Raw genomic sequence first — 22599 nt, forward strand, 5'->3', positions numbered from 1 at the left:
CAAAGCAGAAACAGTAGGGAGCCTTTTGCTATCACAGAGATTCTTATTAAATTCAGTCACTGTGAAAAGCAAGATTTTTTCCCCTGTATCATTCTTCTTCTTCTTCTTTCTTTTTAAAAAATAAAGATGACTTAAAATCAACCCAAGTTAAAATTAACAAATCAATGGCATTATAACCTTGATTTATTAGCATCTGAGCCATTAAATTATCATCCTACATGAAATTGCTGGTTTGAAAAGATTTCGGCTTTGCTAAATCTCAAGTTAAATAATGGTGCTCAGTATACTAGGTTTTTAGATCTGCCTCATCTGATATTATGAAAAATTCAATACATTTCTCTACAGCACAAGTCAGAGGTCGGCAAATCTATTACTGTAATGTAAGTAATCTGGCAACCTGCCAACTCCTTCTCCTTTTTATTATTTTTTTAAACACTAAGGCAGATAATTTTATATTTACAAAGTCTAAAATCCTCTAGGGCCTTGCCTTTTTTCCTCAACAAAAAGCAGCAGCCTCGTGTTAGAGAAATGTATATCACACATGTCCTCATCATTTGCATTTCATACAAAAGAAGAAAAGACCCTTCATCTTTATTAGGCAACATTTCCCTCCCTCTTCATAAGCACAGGAAAAATAATGTCAAATCTCATCTGAACGAGTAACCACTAATGTCTCCTGTATTGATTAATGTTTGCATGGAATGACTGAACTTTTGGGCCAAAACATTTAGCAAAGAGTGCTTAAGAGGAGAAATGAGAGTCCATCTATTTATAGAGCACTGACAAATGATATTATAATAATGTCTGGAACTGATGCAATCCAGAGAGTGGAGGAAAGAAATGGGATCTCTTTAGGATTGCATTTGAATTTCAAACTCACCCTAATCTTTTCATAGGTACTTTTATGGTGTCAAACCAGTCAGAAATTCTAGGAATGAAGATTTTCTGGTGTGCTTGGGGTGGCATATTTTAGAGGCAGAGGGAAATAAAGTTGGTGTGCACGTAAGGTCAAAAATGCTACTACTATTCTTATACTATTAGGGTTTTTTTGTAGTAGAAAAGAAATGACATATTGGTTCCACTGGGGCTTTGGACCTCATCTGGTCCCACATGAAGTCATTACATCTCCGAGTTGATTCCAGGCTTGATAAATTCTAAGGCTTGGCCAGACGTTTCCTTTCACAGCCAGAAATTGAAAATATAACTTCACTGTGAAATATGGGAAGCCATCTTTCATCAATATGAAGCCAATAAAAGGTATATTTTTCCTTTCTGAAGATGAAGTACACACACTTGTTAAAGTTCCAACAAGTAGAGAGAATTTTTAATCTCACGTACTGTTCACCTTTCAGGGTGCTAGACCCGTGGCAATAAAAATGGCAGAAGAGCTTCTAGGGGTAGGAAACCAAACCAAAAGCCACGTACACGAATGTGTGAACATGCAGAGCAAAGAGAAGACCTCCTCAGCAGGCACAGTGCTTGCTGAGCAGGACAGCAACGACGACGCTTTGTGCCTGTTCTTTTAAAAGCCAAGCTCCATCTGAGAAAGGTGCAGGCTCCAAATAAAGATGTCTAAGACCAGTGGAGCAGAAAAAAATAGTGGGCCATGTGGAACAACCTACCAGTAACCAAGAGAGCTGAGAAAGAGGCCCCCAGTGTCACCTTCCAACAGACAAGGATGTGACCTGAAAACTTGTGGCACTCAGCCCTCCAGGGAGCGGCCACAGTGAGGGGCAGGCTGTGAAGAACAAGCCTATGGCAGGTCCCACCACACCGACAAAATGGCACAAGAGTAACAGCCTGGATTCTGTGCGAAAGACTTAGCTTGCCCAAGAGCTATCAAAGGTAAACCGTCCTGGGTGTTTGAAAAAGGAAGGTACAAACGGCATCATTTGCATTCTATGCTAAGATACCTGAAAGAGATGGGGTCCATTATTATCAACAACAAAGCACGACCCCGCCTGTCATCAGAAAAGCTCTCTTCCCTGGGAGAATGATCTGCTCACCCGGGGCTTTGTTTTACCTAGAGCAACAGAAGAGGGACAAGAACATTCTGTGAAGGTTTTCATACTCTCCATTTGACCCCTGGAAATGGTGGGAGACTTGTTTCTGAAGACCCCTGATAACTCTGACCCTTCCCTTCTCAGTCCCAGAGTAAATGAAGAGAAGAAAAAAAGGATGTGGTGCTGGATGCCCAAAAGCCTGGATCAGCGTGGGGGATCAATGATGAAAATACCCCTGAACTGGACTTATGTGGACTTTAGAGAACAGGTTTAGTGGCAAGCGGGGAGGGTGGAGAAACTTCAGGTTGTTTTTATATATTACTCAGGCATTACAATATTAACAGCAGTTACCATGCAGTTAAGCTCCCAGTAATACCGGCACCTTTGTATTATAAAAAGAAATAACCACAGGTATATTATTTTATCCACATTCTATGGATGACAAAACTGAGGTTCAGGGCTCAATGATTAGGTAAGTCAAGTGAACACAAAGTGCTGCAATGTGCCCTCAAACACAGACATGCCTGCCTCTGCTAGTCTCAGCTACCCTGACCCTACAAGATAGCTGTCAAGTGCAATGCAGGGGAGATGCTGAAATGATCAGCCCTGCCTGGGTTAAGGGAATTGCAAGCTCTTAAGCTTCACTTCATTAAAGAAGGTTGGAATGGACTAAGGCTGACTTGTGCCCCAGTGATTCTAAATATATGCTCATGACAGAATGGTGCCTACGCCTTTACAATGCCAGCCAGCAAAGATGGCAGCAGCTTCTTCTCTCAATGAAAAAACAACGACTAACTCAGAATCAAGTTGCATGCATCCATTTCAAGAATAATAAACAAACATACTCAGTGTTTTCAATGTGACGTGCGTTCCACAAATGAAGGCAGGCAGTGTCCATACGCAAAAACAGGCCAACAACTATCACATTTAAGTCCCGGGCATGTTAGATACTCCCGGTTCCAGAGCTTCTGAAATGTTTAGCAATTCCCCCACAACATTTATTATTTTGGTCAAACTTTATAATAACTTGTACAAAACAAAATGTTCCAAGAGGTTTTCAGTGGAAGAGTTAAGGATATATTTTAATGGTAAACAATTATATTCTTCTGTCATACGATACATCTTTCTCCTTCCTTTTTTGGAAACATGCTTTCTGAATTTTCAATAGTTCCTTTGTGAAGGCATCTGTTACTCACATAATTGAAAAGATGTTTGTGCAGTGGCACGCATGCGAGTACAGTTATTTAATCTTAATGATAAAGCCCCGAGGACAGAAAATCCTAAGTAGAAACCATTTTTATTATTTATCAAAAGTAAAAGAGGGCTAAAATACCTAATCGATTCTCAAATTTAAATTCGTACTTGATGAAAACAATCCATGAAACCTGGGACCTGCAAAGTTTCTTACACACAATATCCTTAGTTAGGTTCAAACAGTGTGGGGAGGGAGGGAGGGAGGGAGGCTAAAAACAAAAATGAGACAATAAAGGAGCTTGACAAAGAAAAACTGCTGTTTGGCAAGTTTTTTTTCTTGGGTCAAACAAAGAACTTGCTGTAGTTTACAGCGTGACATACACACTTGATTAGTTTGTGCCTGGGGGTGTTTTTATACTCCACAGTGTAAACCCTAACTTCTATTAATCACAATTTGCATTTAGAGGAAAATTTAAGAATTTTTAAATAGAGATTTTTCAAAGGCTGTTGTTTATTTATTTATTTTTTTAAATAGAAACCAGTTTTTCAACTGCAGGGTCTGGCTAGGGTTTTGTTTTCCTTCTTGAAAAGCTTCTCGAAATATCCAGGCATTGGAAAATTGCAGAGCATTGTAGGCATGCTGAGCCATCGAGAGTGTGAGGTTCTTGTTTATGAAATTACCTGACTGTCCTTTGGAGATAAATTCTTTACAGAAGATAAGAAGCAGCTCCTCTGGGTGTGTGGTGCGTGCACTGACCTAACTTGGGTCCCTGTGAGAACAAGCCTGGCGAGGTGCAGACGGAAGAGAACCCACACCACCTCAGTCTGCCTACCTCTGAGCAACTGTGTCTGATTTCCTGGGCTGCTGGCTGTTGAAGATGGCCAGGAGACCTCCTGAGGCTCTGGGGAAAAGGGAGATGAGGGGGCCTGGGCAGCACTGTTGTAGAGGCAGACCTCACACAGTGGCCACTGGCCAGGACTCCCATGAACAAAACAGTATCTGGGAAGGAGATGTGCATGTGCAGATCGGGCACCCCCCAGCCCCTGCTGGGGAGGACAGGCACACTCCACCTGCGGGACTTTGCACTAGAGAGTTAGTCCACACTGAGCGGATGAACAACAACACCCCCTTTGAGGATCTGGGGAAAATTCAGGTTTAGCCCTCTCCTGATCTTCCCCTCGACCACCTTTTCCCTACTTATTTTTTTTTTGTTTGTTTGAGACAGTCTCACGCTGTTGCCCAAGCTAGACAGCTGTGATGTCAGCTTAGCTCACATCAACCTCAAACTCCTGGCCCCAAGCAATCCTCCTGCCTCAGCCTCCTTCCTGGGTAGCTGGGACTACAGGTACCCGCCACACCTGGCTAGTTTTTCTATTTTTAGTAGAGATGAGGTCTCACTTTGCTTAGGCTGGTCTTCAACTCCTGAGTTCAAGGGATCCTCCTACTTTGGCCTCCCAGAGTGCTAGGGTTACAGGCATGAGTCAGCATGCCCAACCGGCCTTTTCCCTGCTTCATATATAGATATAGATATAGATATAGATATAGATATAGATATAGATATAGATATAGATATAGATATAGATATAGATATAGATTCTTTTTTTTTTTTTGAGACAGAGTCTCACTTTATTGCCCCGTAGAGTGCCATAGCGTCATAGCTCATAGCAACCTCAAACTCTTGCCTCAGCCTCCCAAGTAGCTGGGACTACAGGCAACTGCCTCAACACCTGGCTATTTTTAAAGACAGTCTCACTCTTGCTCAGGCCGGTCTCAACTCCTGAGCTCAAAGCAAGCCACCCATCTCAGCCTCCCAGAGTGCTAGGACATTAGGTGTGAGCCAGTGCACCCGGCCTTTCCCTACTTCTCTACACACATTTTCCAGAGGGAGTTGCTCCTTTCATTTGGGCTTAATTTAGTTCATTTAATCCCTATTTCTTGAGTCCCTGATGGGTTCATCATAATGCTGTCCTTGTCACACTTGGGAAGTTTCAAGGAAGGAAGTATCACACGGTCCTTGCTCTCAAGAGTAGTTGCTATTCTTGAATTCTATAACCGAATTATTTTAGACAACCTGTAATGATCTACCCTAAGTTCTATCCCTGTATCTTTAAGATCCAGTTCAAATTCTAGATCCACCAGGAATTCTCTGCTCATTTCCAGTGGAAATTCTTTTTTCCTTCCTCGATCCCTGTTGAACTTATTTCTATCCATTACATAACTGTTTTTTGCAGACTTCAATATTTAACTCTCTCCCATGTGTGTATGGCCTATGAGTCAGATCTTACGATAAGTTAGTAATTCAAGAGTCACGGCATTTTCTAGGTCTAATGAGGTGGAATGGCTACTTGGGGGTGTCATACCAGGAGGGATTCTGAGGTTGAACCTGGGCTTGGGGGAAGTGCTGTGTTCCCTTGGCTGTTTCTGCTGTACATGCAATAGAATGAGCACCTCCTCACTGTTTGCCAGGACGGTTCTCAACTCCTTGGGGCATACATTCTCATCACCCCTGAGGATGCTCTGTATGTGGCAGAAGTTAAAAAAACACCAACCGGATCTTGTGGACAGCAGTAAAGGAAAATGGCCGTTAATGGAATGGTAAATCTATCCATTTGGATAGGAGAGGAGAGGGCTTCTTACCCACTTCAAGTGTAATCTTAGGTTGCGTTGATAGACTAGCACTGCCCATCCCAAGAAATACTACCATGTGCGACATCTACAGTAGCTCTGGCTACTCTGAGTGACACAAATCAGAGGCTTCTACATGAGAGTAAGCCACGCTGGGGAAAGTCTATAAATCATGCCCTGAAGCTTGGTTAAATGGAATAGGAAGACTTAAAGCGAGAGAGGAGCTGTGACCAGTTCTAGAAGACCATCTCAGAGAAAAGACAGCACAGGAGAGTCAGCAAGGGGGCCACTGGAGAACCATAGAAGGCACTTTGCTCAGCACGCGGAGGAGTGTAAGAGGAAGGACTTTAGCAGTGAGACCTCCTCTGAGCACTCCCACTGCAGGGAGCTGAAGCAGAGGCTGGGCACTCCTCCTGGCACTGGGCAGCCTGCAGGTTGTGATGACCACGGCCATGTTTGGTGGAGCTTAGATAAAACCTTTTCAGAAAAATTAGAACCAATATTTATAAGTTAGGTTATAGCCTATATAAAGGATCCTGAAAACATGAACGGTCTGGCGGTGAACAGAGTGCATCTGTCTACAGTGGGCTAACGTCACTGGATCTTGTGGACAGCAGTAAAGGAAAGGTCTTTCTGGCCCCGCTGGGTGTGCTTGCTACCCGCGTTCTCGGCTCGCTCCCTGTGCCCACCTGTGCTGCTCGTCCCTGTACAGTCCAAGTGCGTGACCCTGATATGGAGCAGTGCTTCTCCAACGACCTGGATGATGGACTAGCTTTCTAAATTTCCTATCTGTTGCTGACTTATGCTTTTGTAAACTACCATAAAAATGAATTCCTAGGAAAATGAAGTCTTGAAGTCCATTTTTCATTAGCTTCAATGGACATAACGTTATTCTGGCAAATTTCAGTGTAAGTGTATCAACACTTACCTGCCATTGTCTGCTTAGCTTGTTTGGGGCAAGAAGCCAACGGTTCACAGATGCGTCAGAAGATCTCATCTGAGTAGCACTGGTCTAGGGAGTTGTTAAGGATTCTCTCAAAATATAAAATTCTGAGATCCAAGCTGTGACTTTCTGAATGGTGTATTTATGAACTGCAAGGGTGTCAAGAAGATGCAGAATGGTGGCTCACCTGAGGTGAGTAGATTGTCTGAGCTCAGGGGTTTGAGACCAGCCTGAGTAAGAGCACGATCCCGTCTCTACCAAAGAAAGAAAAATTAGCTAGGCATGGCGGCGCAGGCCTGTAGTCCCTGCTACTCAGGAGGCTGAAGCAAGAGGATCACTTGAGCCCAGGAGTTTGAGGCTGCTGTGAGACGAGTAAGACTCTGTCTCAAAAAAGAAAAAAAAAAACAAAACCCAAAAAAGAAAGTGCAGAATCATATCTCAAATGTGAACAGAACTATATCTTCCCTTCCCTTCCCTTGGCCTTTTTCCATGGTATGATTAATTCAGTTCCTGAGACCCTGATATATTTTTGGTTTTACCTTAAAACATGTGCTTATCTTATTCAAAACATGAAGCCTTCTACCTTCAGAGAAAGAAAAAAACAGAAGCAAATGCATCTGTCTTGGGTGGCCATGCTAAGTCCCTGCAAAGGCAGCTGCCCCAGCCACGCAGCACAGCAGCATTGTCCAAGCAATGCTTACGGGAAAAGCAAGCGGTTAGACTCTCAAATTGGGCATTACGTGTGCAAGAAGATGAAGCATAATTACTTATTTCCCTCACAAACAAATACATTTGTTTATGATTCTGATTTTCTAAATACTCAAGAGATGCACATCATAAAGCGCTTTGGCCTTAATGCTCCTTTTAAAATCCCTAATAACAACTTCATGTGCTCCACAGAAAAAGACCATGGAATTTATTCAGGAAAATTAAAACCAGTAATCTGGTATTCTGTGTTAAGAATTTCTCCCTCCCTCCCGCATGTGCTCAAAAAACTTAAAAAAAAAAAAAAATCTGCATGTAAAAACAAAGCCTTTAAAGTGAATTATCATTCCAGAATATCAAGCTAAGAGAATTCCATAAAAGTAGCCATTTTTCTTTTGGTCCCTTCATGGATAAACGAAAGTGATTCGGTACCTACTGTAAAGGGTTGGACGAGAAAGCAAATGTTCCATTTGGAAGGGTCCTACCTAAGAGGAGGGAGACACTTTTCTTTGCATCATAATCTACAGTAACTTTATCTATAAATCCTGAGCAAGAAATGTCCAGAACCACCACATTTCATTAGCTTTGCTGAGTGTGAGACATCTACATAGTAACAGCCTTGCAATGAGAAAACATTAATGCTTTTTATATTGGTAATCATCTGTAACACGAGCAATTAAGTACAGTACTAATGGACTATGGCCAGGAGCCTGGTACTAATATTAAAAACTGACAGAGATGAATAGGTTTGGAAGCAAAACCAGGCTGACAAAGACATTTTTATGAAGTGCCTGGACCTATTTGATTTAAACCAATCAGAGGCAAGTTTGGACGAGTCAGGCCTTCGGTTGACAATGATGTATTCACAAGCATTGTAGCATTTCTGCTATGCCTTAAATAAAAACACCCATTGATTCTCTTCAACAACCCACACTTTCATTATTACACTCATTAATAAACCAAAAGTGCCCAACTAATATACAAGTAACATTTTACTGAGGAACTGGCTACTTTTTTCTTGTTGTAAAATGAAGACATTTACTGGAAACATGAGCCACAGTACATGAAAAATAAATCAGTGGATAATGCACGGATCACTTATTTCTTCTTCATCTTCTAGGAAAACAAAGCTGGTGGTAGAGAGACCAGATGAACCAGCAGTTAGGAAGGCTTTAACAATTTGCGAAGGCTTTACCAGACTAGACATTTTCCCACAAAGTCCTGTCCCTTCTCAACTCCTTGAACTTCTTACAAACAGTGACTTTGCACCCATCTAGCCATCTCTGTTTAGTCTGTATCCATGTAGCCTTTGACTAGCAAGAATGGAATCACAACATTTCAGCCAAGATCTTCAGCCTTTTCTTTGACCAAAGTCCTTGAACAGATCTGCACCTCCTCTGCCCTTCTCTGGTAGAACTAACTCAAGAAAACACACCCAGAGCAGTAATTCCCAGCCCCTCTCCCACCGAAGGGGTATAGGTGACTCCTTTGAGATCACGATTGGTTCAAATGTGCAAGAGTGTGAGTGCCCCGGGAGTGCCGCTCCTCAGGCTTGAGCCAGCTCTGCAGTGCTCCTCCGCTGAGCTCCTGGTTGGATGACTTTCTCTTCCCAGGGATCAGATGCCCTGCTCTTTAAGGCACACTCTCCAAACTTTAGGGTGGTGATGCCCCAACCTCTTCTTTCTATTCCCTCAGGCCTGGACAACATGGAGTTACTTCCTCCAAATTAATTTACTGCTTCATGTCAATACTCCTTTAAGCAACTGTGCTAGTAAATTCTCTTTGCTGAATACCTTGATTTCTATTTTCCTTCCTAGATTCTGACTGATACACTGATGAAACAAATTCTAGATTTGGAGAAGTGACATAGTTCTTCAAAAAACGTAATCTGGAGGGACACCAAACTTTTGTGAAATATCCAGTATGCTCCCAAGAAGGAGGAGAGAAACATTTTAAAAATCTTTAATAATGTTTCTTAATTGCTGGAGTTTGTGGCATCTCTACTAGAATTTTCTGATTTGACTGTTTGAGGGCTTTGGTGGGTGGGGGGGGGAGGAATCTGCTACTCAAAGAGGTTAATCATAAAACAAAGTACACAATCCTCAAAGAATACATCTTGGCATTTCACTTAAGACTGAGGCTACTTTTATTCACGCGACTGCTGGAGTAGATACCACATAAGCACACACCACCCACCTACACACACAATTGGACTAGAATCACTCCTTCTCTGCCTCCCAAAACTTACCAGTTATTTTTTGACCACATGGTGCTTTGTAATTCATTTGACTGATATTTCCATTCTTTGGTAACTAGGTGAGCTAGCTAATAGCTATGTTTTTCTTTTTCTTTCTTTCTTTCTTTTTTTTTTTTTAAGAGACTGGGTCTCACTCTGCTGCTCAACCAGGCTGGAGTATGGTGGTGTGATCACAGCTCACTGTCATCTCCTGGGCTCAAGAGATTCTCCCACCTCAGCCTCCCAACAGACTAGGACACAGGCACAACACACCCGGCTGATTTTTAAAATATTTCTTATAGAGATGGGGTCTTGCTATGTCAAGCTGAACTTCTGACCTCAAGTGATCCTCCTGTCTCAGCTTCCCCAAATGCTGCCATTACAGGCATGAGCCACCAGCCATCCTTTTTCAAATTTTAATTGCTATCTGGTCCTTTAAGTTTCATGGTTGAGGTGCTGGGAGCATCTGCAGATGGAAGAAGGGGTATGTCTGCTCCCAGAACAAAGTTATTCACAAGTGCAGAGACCACTTCTAATAAAAATGTTGTGATTGAAGCCCTGCTTCCTAAGTCAAAAACAAAGCAACTATCATAACCTTAGATGTTATTTACAGAACACTCACCTGAGCCATCAATGCTATTTTGTACCAGGACATCAGCAATGTATCTTATATATACAGTGGGAACATATAAACTTTCATATTAAATACTGAGAGAAGTAACACATTTAAAAAACTGATGTACTGGGCGGCGCCTGTGGCTCAGTCGGTAAGGCGCAGGCCCCATATACCGAGGGTGGCGGATTCAAACCCGGCCCCGGCCAAACTGCAACAAAAAAATAGCCGGGCGTTGTGGCGGGCGGCTGTAGTCCCAGCTACTCGGGAGGCTGAGGCAAGAGAATCGCTTAAGCCCAGGAGTTGGAGGTTGCTGTGAGCCGTGTGAGGCCACGGCACTCTACCGAGGGCCAGAAAGTGAGACTCTGTCTCTACAAAAAAAAAAAAAAAAACTGATGTACTGTACTGAGAAACAGCACTGTAACGAGTAATACATTTGAATGTTGTGATTATAGTGGATTTCATCCATTCTTGCTAGTCAAAGGCTACATGGATACAGACTAAATAGAGATGGCTAGATGGGAGATGGGAAACAAACAACAGATCTAATCTGGGGTCATTTTTCTTATTGTAAGAAACGCTTACTTTTCAATGTTCACATAGTTACACGGCAACCTCACAGTAACACTGCAGACCTGTGTTTCCCAGAAGCTAAAGTTCCTCAGCCCCAGATCCTACAGAGAAGTACTTAGTCATCTATGTTTGGGGGAGAGGGAGGCATTGTCAGGCAGGTGGTCACAGGATAAAACCAAACTAAAGAACATCTAATTTTAGTTCCTATAACCAGAGCAAGCCACGTTCCCTGAAAATCACAAGGCTGTATGCAAAGTAAAATGCCAGAGGGATATTTACTGTTTCCCAAAAGGTCCTTTAAACTTCCTCAGGCCGACCCTTGACCAGCAGCTCCATCCAATGAAAAGTGTCTTACTTTTTTTTTTTTTTTTTGTAGAGACAGAGTCTCACTTTATGGCCCTTGGTAGAGTGCCGTGGCCTCACACGGCTCACAGCAACCTCCAACTCCTGGGCTTAAGCGATTCTCTTGCCTCAGCCTCCCAAGTAGCTGGGACTACAGGCGCCCACCACAACCCCGGCTATTTTTTTTTTGTTGCAGTTTGGCAGGGGCTGGGTTTGAACCCGCCACCCTCGGTATATGGGGCCGGCGCCCTACCGACTGAGCCACAGGTGCCGCCCGAAAAGTGTCTTACTTTTAATAAGGCATGGATTTTCCCAAAACAGCTCCTTACCTTTCGTAGTGTCTGCGTGTACAGGTGGCGGCGCTGGTGCTCCCAGGATTACCTCCTAATTCATCATAAATATGTTTCCATTGACGGCGGGCTGTTATCTGAAAAAGTGGCAAGGGGAGATTCAATCTTGCATCCTAAGAGATTCACAGTCCAGATTTTAATATATATACAACATTCAGAAGAGAACAGTCTATTCTGGAAACTCAGAAACAGAGAAGCCCAAGTGAGTGCCCAGTGAGGCTTAGTTAGGGTTTTATAGCGGGATCTCACTTTTGCCACTTTTCTTAACAATAAAAATAGAATTCTGCTTTTGGATCTCTACTTTTCTTTTTTTTTTTTTTGCTTTTTTTTTTCATGGTTTTTTTTTTTTTTTGGCTGGGGCTGGGTTTGAACCCGCCACCTCCGGCATATGGGACCAGCGCCCTACTCCTTGAGCCACAGGCACCACCCTGGATCTCTACTTTTCACCTTTGAGGCATTTCACTTACGGCCCCTCCCTGGAGTCCCATAGCTATTTGCCAATATCTCAGACTCATGTCCTGTTCCTTTAGGTCACGTGATACAAAGTAGCAAAATATAATCAGATTTTAGCTCAACTGTATCTTAGTTCATCAGTTTAAATGAATCAAAATTGGCATTGGTTGCCTGAGGCACCTGGATATGGGTGACAGGATACACGGGTAAAACAGAATTTCCACTAAACATGCTTTTGTATCTTCTGATTTTTGAACCATGCGATGTACTGCCTATCAAAAAACTAAATAAGGGGTGGCTCCTGTGGCTCAAGGGGCAAGGGCGCCAGACCCGTATGCTGGAGGTGGTAGGTTCAGACCCAGCCCCGGCCAAAAACCGCAAAAAAAAAAAATTAAATAAGTGTACCACATGTATTAATTTAAATGATGGAATTGGTTGTAGAACTTAAAGTCATTTCATATATTTTTATGTCACCTTCTCTAACCATTAAAACAAAACAAAAATCTGAAATTGTGTATGTCCCAAGCTGTTTGTTTTTATTCACTTAGGTCAGAAAAATGCGATATCGATCAAATCCTAGAAAAACAAATAAATTCCAAAGTTAAGATGCTAGCTATGTATATTTTTGAGTTGAGTGAATAAAAACAGCTTGAGCTGTACCCTATGGTCTCATTTTATTTTTTCTTTAATTTTATTTTTGTACATAAATTAAGAATTTACAAAATAACAGATGCAAGATCTGGCAAATGATTAATTTGGGAAAAATCACATCGTTTACTACATCCAAGTAAGTCTAGTGTTTCCTTGAAATTGGGAAGACAGAGTAAGTTCAGAGGCCATTGTGAACATTTCTAAGCAGGGTTACAGGAAAACTCTGTTATTGGAATGAGTAGGGGACAGGGTGTGGCAATGGTGCCAGTGGCATTTAATACAATCAGAGCAGGCAACTTCTTTTGAAAAATACCCATAGAGCTGCCAGTGGAGTTCAGCAAGGAGCTAAAAGCAGCAATCATGGGGGAAAAGAAATCTCAACTTGCAAGCAAGGCTCAGTAATTACAATCTAAGGAGGAGGAGATGGTGGTTAAATATTATAGGGTAAATGGTACCTTTTCCATTTCAAATAAAAGGAACCCCTTCATTTCCATAAGTCCTTCTCAATAGGCCCAAACAGGACATTGAGACAATGTTAGTTTTGCATTGTTCAATTTCCCATGAAGCATTGTTGAACCAACTGGTTTCAGTATTTCTTAATAGATAGAACTACCCCTTACGTCCACTAGCAGGGATAACTAGAAATAAAGTTCCCCTTTTTTATAGCTTGGCTTAGATTATAACCACTAGTGTCAAAACACTTAAAATACATATTTTGGTAATGATTTTCTCTTTAATTACAATCTCTTTCTAACCTTTAAATGATACAATCTCAGGCTGATTTGATGAAGGAAGAAGAAACAGGATCCCCTTCCAAATACCTACACTCTTCTACAAAGCTCTTAGGATACTGAGGCTCCTCGAAACAAACCTCCCCATTCCTCTCACTCAGATGAGGTGTGCAGGCCCCGTGGAGCACAGCAGGGCCAGAAAACAGCCTGTGTGTGTCCCTGAAATTACTTCAGAGGAAACTATCACTTGTCCTCCTTGTGTCTTGTGTGCACTGTATCTTATAGTTCACAAAGGACTTTCACATCTATGATATCATTTCATCTTCCCATAGCCTGCGAGGCAGGTTATAACAATCTTATTCACAGAAGAGATTCAGAGAGGTTGCACCCTTGCCCAGTGACACACAGCAAGAGAATGTCAAAACCAGGACCCATTGTGGTTGTCTTATGGTCCCAAGAGCAGACTTCTTTCTACTACATCAAAGCAGCCCCCACATCAGAATGACCTGACGAATCGTCCACGCTTGTAGCTAAAACTCTGGGGGCCCTTTTCTTAAAACGAGGCAGGTGACTGTGGGAATCACAGCTTCTGCTGGGAGGTCTTAACCTTTAGCTCTGGGTCGCTCCCTGTAGGGAAATATATCTTCGACAGCAGGAATCTAAGGGGTGGGGTGGGTTAACAGGGCTCTGAGATTTTACTCTTAAAAGTATGAAGTAATATCATGGTTTCTGCCACCCTGACCATTTGTGTCTCCAGTTAGAACAGAGGCTGTGTATTGTGTTTCTCACTGAGCCACAGGTAAGTCTCAATGATATCAGAATCCATCAACTCACACTCATCTATTGATTTGCCAACAATCTATGGAACACCTCCCATTTGTTAGGCCCTGTGCGAACAAACATGGCAGCTCAGTCACAGCAATGAAACAGAACCAACTCCAAGATGACTGCATTCTAGTGGGGGAAGCCCAAAGTAAACAACTGAACAAATACATAAACAAAATAATACGGACTGTGAAAAAATACGGTGAGCCAGAGAGCCACTGTGGCCAGGGACATTTAATGTGAAAACTGACCACGTCTCCCGCCTACCAACATGCACCTATCACAGAAATAACAAGACTGTGTTAAGAATAAATAATGCATTATCAAAAGGGGAGGGGAGTTTTCCTCACACTAGGTTTGAAATTGTGGCTGCAGGAAGCTGGCATGGGCATGGGCGTTAATAAGCTGCGTGTAGCTTCCAGAGGCCTGTGTTAGCCCCTGGCTAGTAGATTGTGGTGTTTAAATACAGTTTTTACCAGCGAGGGTTCATCTGGAGTGAAGGTTGGGTTGGGCCTCTGAGGAAGTGGTTCCTCTGTTTACTGAGCTTCCAGTGGCCAGTCTGTATGAATCAGGCCATTTTGAGATATTTTCTTTCCACAGGAAAGTCATAAAATGTGCTCTTCCTAACTGTGAAATGCTTTTAAGTACACAGTTCTCCTGGGGCATACATTTTTTTTTGGGGGGGGGGTGCCTCTAGAAGTACTTTTAATTCAAACATTAACCGTAGACTCTAGTGTAAGAAATGTCCAAATTCTCCTGTGGCGTCAAACATGGGTCTTACAGCCCAATCAAGACAGAAGGCGTGAGAACCTCTCCTGGCCCATCTACGAGGCTTTGTGCAAATCTGAATTACAATGTTGTATCTGTGCCTAATTATGTATTTGCTCAGAGTTTTTATTGTGTTGACCAATGTCCTTTCTGGATGTATGTTAGCTTTGAAAAACCATTCATGGTAAAACCAATGTCTGCCTGCCGGGTTTCAGTCCCCAGTCCCATTCAACTGGAAAATTTGATCTAGCGAAGGGGTTAGTTTGATCAACTCTCTCAGTAAGCCTGATGCCTCCCGGTTACATTGCTGTTTCAAGCTGTTCTTTCATCATATTGGGTTTTTAAGGAAACAGACCACTTCTGGCTCTCTGTTTCCAAAAGAAGATGGGCACCTTCATCCAAGCAGTTATTTCTCTTGGGCTGTATTTCCCTTGCCTCCCCTTCGAGGTCCTCACTTAAGACGACAGGGATTCATGACGCGTACCACTGCGTACCATTTTGGGGTGCTGTGCTGGTTGGTATAGAGACATTAAGGTAAAAGCAGGGGATGAGTGGATAAGATATCATGAATAGAAAGAGATGTTATTGCTTTCAAGGGTTCATAATTTAGCAGGAAGTATTACCCCATACCATTAACCATAAGAAAGATGAAAAACTGAGCGGAATACATCCAAGTAAAATAAACCAATCTGGGTGTGTCTGAGATGTAATCTCACTTGGAAGACACTTGAAAGTTATTTCCTTCCCCAGAGTCGGTAAGACCAAGGAGCTCAGCGATAAGCAGCCCACGTCTATTATGTTCATAAACTTTTCACTGCTTATAAATATAGTGGTTTTCAAACTGCCCTTTATAGAACCCAGGTGGTGTTTTAAAGGTGGCTCAAAACCAACTCTTCACACTGCCAACCTTAGCCAAGAAAATAGATCTAGTGAGTGGAAAAGAAATCTGTCCCTTCCACAACTTTATGTGATGAAAATATCCTGTTGCTTAAAAAAATAAAAACTTTGGAAAACCACTATTTTAACCCAAGACATGCTCTTGGACTCTGATTTCTCTACACTTGAGAAATCAGGAATGACATAATCCTGGTATTTTTGTGGTCTGGTAAGGAAATAGCAATCAGAAATCTTTTCAGACGGAAGTTCTTCCAATGGCTTCAGAATGTGTAGGGAATATGAAGTCAGGAGCAGAGCCTGCCTGTAAGTAGTGTCACCCCGGCTGCTCTGAGAAACAGCCTCGTTCTCAGGACACCTTGGGGGCGCACTGAATTCAAGGAAGATGACTTTTTTTTCCTGGTAGTACTCCAGAACTGGAGCTTTTCAAAACTACATGACATCATCTTTGGCCTGGAGAATTTTCAATTGAAGCAAGAGGCTTTGTCTGTCCAGAGAAGGAGAGCTGGATTCAGAGGATGTCTTGGAAATGATGTCAAAGCCAGAATCTGATGTCAAAGCCTAATCCTTCCAGCAAGAAAAGTGACTTCTTCTTCCAGATATAAAATAATGGTCTTGTCTCACAGGCAGGAAGGGAAGGCACTCCAAACTGACATTCTTAGAAGGCACCACTGTGCATCATGTTCTCCCTCCAGGATAAGATTTACTCAAGACCCACTTCCCTACTCTACCTTCTTTCCAAATATTGCCTCTGGCTTGCCATCAAATGGTTCGCCAAATGGAAATCACTTCAGCAAACCACCTTCCATATGCTGCATCCTGGTAATACCCCAAGCTACTCTTCCAGCATTAATTGCTTCACCAGACACTGAAGTGAAGGCCTCTCAGCTCATTAGCAAAGCTTAATCCAGTCCTGCCTCTTCAACTGTAGGTGATCCATACTCTAATATGCCTGGAAGGTAAAGCTGCATATACCAAAAAGGAAGGATCTTCACTGCCAACCAATCAAAATTCCAGAATATGGTTTTTTAGGAAGTCAAATCCATTCAACATTTTTATGATCTCTAACCTAAAGATGAGTATGCACTCTGTCCACTTCTCGCAAAGGCAGAGGAGGCTTTGAGAGTTGTGTAAAGCTATTAGTCAAATGCTAGAAAGGCCTAAAATAAAACCTCTGCTCCTCTCTTTAAAAAAAAAAAAAAAAAAAGAAAATTCAATTTGAGGCTTGTGGAAGACTGAAATGAAATAATCCATAATCCGCAATTCAAACCAGAAGGTTTGAAATAGTTCATAACCACAAACACAAACAAGCCTATTAAAATGGGCTCTTTTCATAACCAAAAGGGATTCCAGAGAGATGTCTTGATCCAATCACAAGTTTATACCCGAAGTGATGCTTCTACAAATTTTATACTTGCTGGGTTTTTATTACTATTTTGGAATACTTATATATTCATACTTCTTGAGCCATCATTTAAATTTACATATTTTTTCTCAAGACTCAGATAAAATCTCAGCTAGTAATTAGTATATCTGGGTAAGCCTCATATTAGGTGCAAAGAATGAACTGAAAGAGGCTACTAATGAAGGTGGGTTATTAGATCCCTTTCCCAAAACGTCACCCAAAATATGTAGCAAGCACTCTGGATATATGAGGGATTGCTGGAAATGGAAGGTATAAAGAATGATCACTTATAAATCTCTCCCCTCTCAGTGATGTTATGGAGAGTGAGATTATTGTGCACCAAATTTCCAGCAAGTCAGAACTTAAAAGAAAGCCAAGAGGGTCCCAAATAACTCATTTCATTTCCCTGTGACTCAGTTTTCTCATTTGTAAAATCACAGTACGCAAGGGAGCGGAGCAAGAATCCTTTTTTTGCACAAAGTCCAATTCAGAAAGAATAAACCCGTTAGCGTCCCGTACTTCCCCTCATTCACAATGAAAATAGCTTACTGAGTCCCAACTTAGATTATCATTTACTGAATGGAAAAATACTCGTCAGAAACTTTGTGCTGGTCTTGAGCAGAAGAAATGTTAATACTTTCACAAGTTTATATAGCATTAGCATAAAAACAACTTTCTAATCTTTGATACCTGACCTAGATGGGAACATTTTGAAGCTAGATGCCATGGGAACTGTTGGCTAAGTGTTAATAATCACTGTTATCATAGGCTTTGAATTAACATCAGTTAGGGTAGCTTAAAAGAAAAGGATTGTCTGGTTCTCAGGCCCAGGCCCCATTGCAGGCTTTATATCTTGAGTTTGGGGGCTGGGCTAGACAATTACTTATATTTTAAAATTCCCCACTGAAAATTTGAGCCCTGTTCTCAAGGAGCCTTTGGGAGCCACTGACAGAGAAAACTCCAAGATCTCTTTTGAGCTCTAAATAACTCATAACAGATAATCTGTTTCTGATAACAGATAATTTCAGAGATAAATGTCCTCTAGCAACTCGGTGGTGACAGCCTAAGTCCTCAGACTCTGGATATTATTCACACATCTCCTGGACTGACATCAAAATAAACACTGGATATCTCACAATTTTATTAGTTAAAATATGGAGGAGAAAAATGTATTCTGTACTTAGGTGTTTCAAAAGCTTAAATATAGATAAGTACCTACAAGGCCAACAGGTAACATGAAAAGAAAGAGAAAGAAGGAAAATGAAAGACTATGGTAAAAGAAAGGAAGGAAGGGAGGGAGGAACTCTGGTAGTAATGAGATGGAGGGCAGATGCCAATCTGGCTTCCATATTCCCTGACCCCAGTGAAGGGGATCAGAATTTGCTACCCTCCCCAAATATGTCACGGTGGCATAAGGATTATTTTGAGCTGAAGGCAACTGAGAATCAACAGATGTTGGAAGAATTCTCTGCCTTCTCTTTATCTGCCTAAAAACAAAGCTTACATTTCCGTTTGAGGAAGATGCCCCCACAGTACCTGAAAGAGGGACTCTTATCACCAGAGATGAGGAGTTAACAACTTTCTGCGTCTTCCCTCTCTTGAATAACTCTGGGGCCTGGGAACTGGGAACCTAGTGTGCGGAAACCTAGCTCGGGGCCCATCACTGAAGGGCCTCCCTCACCTCTTCCCTCCATCCTTCTGTCTCAAGACTCTCCTTCAGGGCTGCTTGTCCTCGCCACCTAGTCCCTCTATATTAAGTTATTCAAACTCTCCCAGCCTAACTTTATTCTACCTCCAAATTTTTCGCCTTATTTGATTTCTTCTTTTTGGAGGACAATTCTTTTTCATTCATGGTCTAACTCCCATCCATTCCCCCAAATTCTGCTCAAATGGCCTCAAAGGCCATCCAGCCTTTATTCCATCTCTACATGGGGAAGCACCTTCCCTATACAGGGCACTGATCTTTTTCCACTCTGTCTTATAATTATTATTACTGCCTCTCCTGAGTGGTGAGCGTCGTAAGGACCGAAACCCCTGGCCTATAAATGTTGCATTTTCCACAGTGTCTAACACAATCCCTTGTACACATAAGATAGTTTGGTCAGGTGATATGCTGATGGTGTGGTCATTCATTCAACAAAAGAATTAATATTATCTGTTCAAAGAGTATCCCAAATACTTTGAAACTTATCAGAAGTTTCTTATGTACGTTCTACACCAACTTGCTATTGCACGGAAAAAAAAAATCTTTGTGAAGATACAGAAGATACAAAAGCAGGAAAAACTGATTCTGTGAAATTTGTTGGCACTCTCCCTATCAGTGAATAACAAAAAGTTCCTGAGTTTAGAAAGACATTTCATAATATTGTGCAATATATGTAACTATCTGTGGTCACAGTTCATGTAAAAAATGTGTATTCCTGTTCTTAACATTAAAGACCAGACTTAAAAGTTGAAGGTTATGGCGTTGATTCCTGCATTTGTAAGACTAACATCTGAAGAAGTTATGATCTATTTCACATGGATGAAAGCTATAATTAGCTCAAGATTTTGCAAAATTATAAGCTGCAATGGCAAGGATTCCATATCCTGCTCCTATCAACAGACTCAACCAAGTGAAAAATTATGGGTATTTATTTTCAGGCAGGGCACTTGACAAAACAAATATTTCAAATAAATTCATGTCTATTAAATGCACATTTTATATGTAATTCACATATTTCTTTATAAATACACACACGTATATGTACGCCCCCATACATTAAATAAACATATTACATGCATATATATTAGTATCAAAGGATTTTTAGTCAGAATTCATAGCAGATATTTCTACAGTAAACACCAGATTATCTGAATCACACAGCACTTGCCATCTTTCCCCATTCCAGACATTAAACCATTGTATTAGTTTGTGGAACAAGATAGTCTATCTGGCAAGAAACATGGGTCGTTACGTTTGGCTAAAATGAATTTCATTTTCATGATTTTGTGTCTCTTACTGTCATTTTACTATGGTACAGAGATATCCCAGGTTACTTCTTAAGGAAAGTAAGAATAATTTCTTATTCAATTGCAGAAGAAACTACACAGCTTAATCTGATCATTGTGTGGAGGAGAAAATATTTCCAATGACGACATCTTCCTATGTCAATTGATTTTAGTACAGATGTCATCTCTGTGTGCTGTATTAATGCAGCTCTTTCTTCTTATTTCAAGATTTTAATCTCAGTTTGTTGCTGTAACATTTTATTGGTTCAAAATACATGCTGTAAAAATCCATGGCCATCAAATTTTCCTGCAGGCTAACCATAACCCATTCCTGTCAGTTAGAATTAGCTGATAAAGACTGTCAGAGCCTGTTTTGAGTAAGTTTGATAACTTCCTGTTTATGCAGCACTGACCCTTGTCTAATAAAGCTTCTTTGCCCTAGAATGAGAGGAGATTCTGCTGCATTCTATTCCTTAATGGCCAATACTGATTACTTTTGAAAGCCTTTAATACATTTCCCATATTAGACATGAACAGATGTCAGGTACATTGCCAAGGGAAATTTCTTTTATGCAATCTTGGCTTATTGTACAATAATAGCCCTTTCTCAACATGGGAAAAAATTACAGACCCAACTAATTTCCCTGACAGGGGAGAGTTACATATGTTTTCCACTTGTAGTTTTTACGACAAGTTTACAATTTTGCCAAACCTGGAACTAATTGGGACTGTTTCCAAAAGTGGCCCAATAAACCCCCAAAAGTGTAGAGCCATTTGAAAAGGCCGTCAATGATGGTTTGCATTTGCATTTTCTCCATTTTGGTCAAAGAGAGGGGGAAAGTTAGATTGCAAAATTATTTCATTGAAGTTGCTTAAACACTTACTGTTTCATATCCTCCCAGTTTTTGAGCAGCTTGAAACATAGTCCAAAGGTTAACTGTTAGAGGGACAATAAGTATTTAGATAAGCATTGCATTAACATATTTCCAAGAAATGTCAATTAAAAGAAATACTAACATACCCCAAAGAACCAAGTTCTTAGGAAATAATTTGTCTAAGGGCATTCAATAACAAGATCTATTATTACCACTTAAAATATTTCTTAAACAGTCACACAGCCATGAAAATGGATCTACGTTTAAGCGAGAGACAACAAAGTTTAAGTCCTGTTGCCATCCGCAGAAGAACAGAAGCTTTGGGTGAAAGTGTGGGATTTCAAAATTGAAGTTGGTCTTGTTCAACCCTTAGAAAGAAGCCATTGATGAAATGGTAATATAGCAAGCTTCTGTCAGATAAGAACGCCACATAATCAATAAATAACAGCCACTTTAATTTATGATTACTTTCTTAATAGAATGTCTGATGGCAGCACTGTATCAAAGGCTCACAATGTATTTCACCAGCACACAGGGCCTTGCGGTGAGCAAGAAGACAAATATTTCACATGTAAGGAAGCAGCAATATAACAGATCTAAGGGAAGGAAGACATTCATTTGGACTGGAATTGAGTCATGAGCCCACTTACTCTCCTAACTGGCCCGTGTGATGTTATAAATATCTATTTTTTCAAACAGATTTTTCTTTGCAGGGTTTGCGTACGTTTGTGTTGTTAAACAACTATGCCAAATTGCTAGCAACCCTGCTCATTTTATACCACATACCATGGAATGGGACAGCTATAGATTTGCCTCTTTTATAAGAGGGGAAAATTGAACTTCAAGTGATTTCTTGGTAAGGGAAATGAAGAATAAAATGGAAAAAAATAATTTTTTTTTTTTTTAAGGCTCTTGACACAACGTGTTCGCAAAGCCTCATTGAACCTTGCACTATTTCGAAGCTATCAAGAGCCCTGCCTTGGCCTTGATTTAATCTGAACCAATGCATAATGCAACAAAGCTGTTCATAGTACATTAATTTTACTTCTATTTCAAGCAAGCAGTTTTCAGACAAACATTGTAATCATTCGTAGTTATATAAGTTTATAATGGCTGCGAGTGTTCTCTTGCAATCAGCGCCAATTGCTATTAGGTATGTAAATTGTTATGTAAAACATACAGGTTTGACATTCTTCATCAAAATGACACATGGTTTTAATCTAGAAAGATACGTTTGGAGAAAATACTATTTCAAGCCAGGGGCTCATCACTTTGTGCACCACTAAATCCAGACAGAGGCAAAAAATATGTTCAGTTGCAAAATCAAGGCGAGATTTGGATTTTTTTCTCTTTTAATATGGAATTCTGCCTAGCTACGAGTTCCCTGTTCTACTTACAAATACACAATGACATTTACACTG

At 41.1% G+C, this 22599-nt stretch overlaps 1 protein-coding gene across 3 annotated transcripts in view; it reads right to left on the reverse strand.

The window, feature by feature from the left end:
- The window catches only part of ARID5B (AT-rich interaction domain 5B), a 188642-nt gene that overhangs the window by 13698 nt on the left and 152345 nt on the right, over positions 1–22599 (reverse strand). For all 3 annotated transcript variants that reach the window (XM_053583496.1, XM_053583497.1, XM_053583498.1), the window contains 2 exons: positions 21188–21240; positions 11565–11662 (listed from right to left, as the gene is read on the reverse strand). In XM_053583496.1, coding sequence (XP_053439471.1) covers positions 11565–11662; positions 21188–21240 — 151 coding nt within the window. The remainder of the gene's footprint in view (positions 1–11564; positions 11663–21187; positions 21241–22599) is intronic.

This window comes from Nycticebus coucang, chromosome 3 (assembly GCF_027406575.1).
Source record: "Nycticebus coucang isolate mNycCou1 chromosome 3, mNycCou1.pri, whole genome shotgun sequence".
In the NCBI taxonomy this organism is placed as follows: domain Eukaryota; kingdom Metazoa; phylum Chordata; class Mammalia; order Primates; family Lorisidae; genus Nycticebus; species Nycticebus coucang.